The sequence below is a fragment of the Tachysurus fulvidraco genome, chromosome 14 (genome assembly GCF_022655615.1).
Source record: "Tachysurus fulvidraco isolate hzauxx_2018 chromosome 14, HZAU_PFXX_2.0, whole genome shotgun sequence".
NCBI classification, from domain to species: domain Eukaryota; kingdom Metazoa; phylum Chordata; class Actinopteri; order Siluriformes; family Bagridae; genus Tachysurus; species Tachysurus fulvidraco.
The window spans coordinates 2,053,157-2,057,762 of NC_062531.1; the positions used below are offsets into that span (position 1 = coordinate 2,053,157).

The window sequence follows — 4,606 nt, forward strand, 5'->3', positions numbered from 1 at the left end:
AACACTGTTACAGTCTCAGACAACCCCACACTACCTCGGGTTATCGCTTTACACCCTACAGAGCCGCGGTGCGTCGGGCTCTTTACACCATCACTGTTTCAGTTACTTTAGAAACACTTTTAGCTATAATTCAACTGCCACACTGCTTCGGGCTGATTCGGTTAATTTAGAATCTTAACAGAATTATAACAAACACACACAAAGTTTCAGTTACTTTAGAAACCTATCAGCTTAAGCACTTTGCTTCAGTTACTTTAGAAACAACGATCCACACACAACTCTGTCACCACACTGCGTCACCACACTGCGTCGGGTTAATTCAGTTTCGTTAGAATCTTAAACAGAAATGTACAGAATAGACTTAACAATAATAACTCCTCCTGCTTATGACCAGTAAACTATGTTCTATTCTACACTAAAACATTTCTTTTCTAGGTTTTTTTTTTTCAAACGAAGGGGTTCCCTGAATAAAAAAAAAAAGAGCGTAAAAGACGAAAATACCGCTGTGACACCGAAATCTGTGACCTATCGTATGTTGTGACCTTAGAGGGCGCTGTTGCTAAAATGCAGCTTAAAATAGGTCGTCTAGAGACGTTCGCTACGTAAACAGCGTAAATGCAAAATCTTGCGTAAATCTTGTCGCGAGAACGCGCCGAGCTCCGTGAACGTTACATTCAAAGAAACAGTTGCATGCGCATTGAACTAAAGACTCATTTACAGTACTTAAAAAAAACAAAGCTATTCAAATGCTTTTGCATTCTGTTTTCATGATTGCTTTTTTTTTAACGACCCTGAAAGTCATTTATTAATTAAGGCTAAAAAAAATGTAGTCAGATGCTGATGCTTATTATTATTATTATTATTATTATTATTATTATTATTGTTATTATTATTATTACTACAAATTTGAATTAAACAAACTTACAGCATGGTCACCAAATATGATAAGGCATTACAGGTTATCAGAATCCGTTACCTCCCTCTATTCTATCTGTAATTTTGTTTCTGTTGACAAATTATTGTGTGTCTATTACCTTATTACCACGTATTACCCGTGTCTACCAGCAGGGGGCGCCGAGGAGCATACGTGCACATGTGGGCATGAAAAAAATACACACACGAGAGCGACGACTGTAGCGATGACGATGACATCGCGAGTCCTGTTCGTCATTTCCGATATGAGATCGCATACACATCGCCGTCATCATCATCGTTATCACGTTGTCACTTCTTAGGAATGAGCTCTTTTTAGATGTGTACCTTGGAGTGGAATTTGGGTGCAATTTCTGTAATTTCTTACAGGGCACACTTGTACAGTTAACTCTCAGCCTCATTCACACAAACCCACGTCCTTCATCGTGAACCCCAGACCAGATCCCAGCAGGTCGCGCCGTACATGTTTATTTCAGACGACCGACGACCCGAAGCCTTTCCGCTTCTCAGAAGGCAGCTTTATTTTCACACACGCCATTTTATATAGGTTCATATTTTTGTGTCAAGTGCACAGTGTAAACTGGTGCAGGACTGAAGACGCTCAGCGTGGAGCTCGAACACACACACCTACGGTGATACACTCAACTTTAATACTACAGTTTTATCAACGTTCGTTTAGAAAACGATTAAAAACTCCAATTCCTTTTAATTCGTGTTACTTCTTACAACGACAAAAAAAAACCCAGACTATTTTTCCTAGTGTTGTGTTTATTAACACTAAAGTGAGGAAAGCTGAAATACAATAATTCAGTCATTCAAACTCTGAGCAATTGTTTTTGTTTATTTGTGTTTTATTACGTAATCGTTCTTCACTTCCACCCTCCTACTAACGAGTGCAACCAATCAGAGCTCAGCTCAGTCCTGAGTCGGAGAGCCTTCATGACGGAAAGCGTAGACGAAGCGGAAGCCGTCAGAACGTGAGCCGTTCGTCATGAGGCTCCCGTGTCTACCAGCAGGGGGCGCCGAGAGAAGGAACTTGCAGGAGCATAAGTGCACATGTGGGCATGAAAAAAATACACATACGGGAGCAACGACTGTAGTGATGACGATGACATCGCGAGTCCTGTTCGTCATTTCCGATACTGATGAGAGCGTCCCATCGCTGTCATCATCATCATCATCATCATCATCGTTATCACGAGTAAAGGTAGCTAGTCGCTCCATAAGGGCAGAATACTGATAAAGAACATAAGTGTTTGTTTTTTTTTAATCCATTCAGACTTTAGTAGAAGTTTTGAGAACTCCACTTTCACTAGGCCACTTGTCCTGGATTGAGACACAGCCACGAATACATCAAGTCCAAAGTACTGGAAGCTTTAAGGGCGCTGCACTCAAACCATCACCATGCAGCGTCCACACAGAGAGACAGACTTTATATCTACACATTTACACACACACACATACACACATTGACCCGGGCTGGGGTCAAAGGTCATAGAGTGACCTTGCTGAGCCTGAGGGACAGGCTGGTGCGTGGCTGTGCACGCGGTAACGTGGAGCTGCAGCGAGAGCGAAGCTGCACCGGTCGTCCCTCGGAGCCGCGAGCGCGCAGGACGAAGTCGAAGTTGGCCGAAGTGTTCATGGCGTAAAACACGTTGGCGTTGTCGGGAATCACCAACTCTGAAAACCAGAAGGTTAAAATAACATTCAGTAAACGTGACATTTAATAATAAACTGGTACCAAAACCGTCACAAACAGGAAGGACGTAAAGTAAGGCGTCAGGGTGAAATCTGTCACTCACAATATATTATACATATCCTCGATATTACTGTCTCTTTAATGCTCATATCTGATTGGTCAGGGAAAGTGAGAGAAAGGGAGGAAATCTAGACAAGAGACAAAAGTCTGAAAGGGAGAGACAGAATGAAATGAAAGAAGGAAGGAAGGGAGACATTACGTTTGGAAGGAAAACCAGGGAGAGAAAAACAGACAGAGAGAAAAAGAGAGAGACAAAGAGAGACAGATGGACAGACAAATAGACATTTACTCACTCACAAGATAGCTGCACTGTGTGTGTGTGTGTGTGTGTGTATGTGTCTGTCTGTCTGTGTCTGTGTGTGAGTATGTGTGAGTATGTGTGTGTGTGTGTGTGTGTGTATGTGCAAGTGTGTCTGTGTGTGTGTGTGTGAGTGAGTATGTGCGAGTGTGTGTGTGTGTGTCTGTCTGTCTGTGTATATGCGAGTGTGTGTGTGTCTGTGTGTGTGTGTGAGTATGTGCGAGTGTGTGTGTGTGTGTGTGTGTGTGTGTCTGTGTATGTGCGAGTGTGTGTGTGTGTCTGTGTGTGTATCTGTCTGTCTGTCTGTCTGTGTGTGAGTATCTGAATATGTGTGTGTGTCTGTCTGTGTGTGAGTATTTGAGTGTGTGTGTGTCTGTCTGCCTGTGTGTGAGTATTTGAGTGTGTGTGTCTGTCTGTCTGTGTGTGAGTATTTGAGTATGTGTGTGTCTGTCTGTCTGTGTGTGAGTATTTGAGTATGTGTGTGTCTGTCTGTCTGTGTGTGAGTATTTGAGTATGTGTGTGTCTGTCTGTCTGTGTGAGTATTTGAGTATGTGTGTGTGTGTCTGTCTGTGTGTGAGTATTTGAGTGTGTGTGTGTCTGTCTGCCTGTGTGTGAGTATTTGAGTGTGTGTGTCTGTCTGTCTGTGTGTGAGTATTTGAGTATGTGTGTGTGTGTCTGTCTGTGTGTGAGTATTTGAGTATGTGTGTGTCTGTCTGTCTGTGTGTGAGTATTTGAGTATGTGTGTGTGTGTCTGTCTGTGTGTGAGTATTTGAGTATGTGTGTGTCTGTCTGTGTGTGAGTATTTGAGTATGTGTGTGTCTGTCTGTGTGTGAGTATTTGAGTATGTGTGTGTCTGTCTGTGTGTGAGTATTTGAGTATGTGTGTGTGTCTGTCTGTGTGTGTATCTGTCTGTCTGTCTGTCTGTCTGTCTGTGAGTATCTGAATATGTGTGTGTGTCTGTCTGTGTGTGAGTATCTGAATATGTGTGTGTCTGTCTTGTCTGTGAGTATCTGAATATGTGTGTGTGTCTGTCTGTGTGTGAGTATTTGAGTATGTGTGTGTCTGTCTGTCTGCGTGTGAGTATGTGTGTGTGTCTGTGTGTGTGTATCTGAGTATGTGTGTGAGTGTGTATCTGTCTGTCTGTCTGTCTGTGAGTGAGTATGTGTGTGTGTCTGTCTGTCTGCCTGTCTGTGTGTATCTGAGTGTGTGTGTGTGAGTGTGTGCGTCTGTCTGTGAGTATCTGGGTGTGTGTGTGTGTGTGTGTGTGTGTGTGTGTGTGTGTGTGTGTGTGTGTGAATGAGTGATGATGGCAATGTGTGTGTGTGTGTGTGTGTGTGTGTGTGTGTGTGTGTGTGTGTGTGTGTGTGTGTGAATGAGCGATGATGGCAATGTGTGTGTGTGTGTGTGTGTGTGAGAGAGAGAGAGAGTGAGTGTGTGTGTATGTGAGATGATGGCAGTGTGTGTGTGTGTGTGTGTGTGAGTGTGTGTCTGTCTGTGAGTATCTGGGTATGTGTGTATGTGTGTGTATGTGTATGTGAGATGATGGTGTGTGTGTGTAATTAAGTTGATGTAAGTCAGCACACCTCTCTCGTCTGATATGACCTGAACGAGCTCGT

The 4,606-nt window shown here is 43.1% G+C and overlaps 1 protein-coding gene across 2 annotated transcripts in view; it reads right to left on the bottom strand.

Annotated features, from left to right (window-relative positions):
* Window positions 1–1,754: 1,754 nt before the first annotated feature.
* Window positions 1,755–4,606, bottom strand: part of rgl1 (ral guanine nucleotide dissociation stimulator-like 1) — a 37,067-nt gene continuing 34,215 nt past the window's right edge. For both annotated transcript variants that reach the window (XM_047799874.1, XM_047799875.1), the window contains exons 17-18: window positions 4,574–4,606; window positions 1,755–2,613 (exon numbers count right to left, since the gene is read on the bottom strand). The exon at window positions 4,574–4,606 is cut by the window's right edge and continues 82 nt beyond it. In XM_047799874.1, coding sequence (XP_047655830.1) covers window positions 2,426–2,613; window positions 4,574–4,606 — 221 coding nt within the window. In that variant the 3' untranslated portion in view covers window positions 1,755–2,425. The remainder of the gene's footprint in view (window positions 2,614–4,573) is intronic.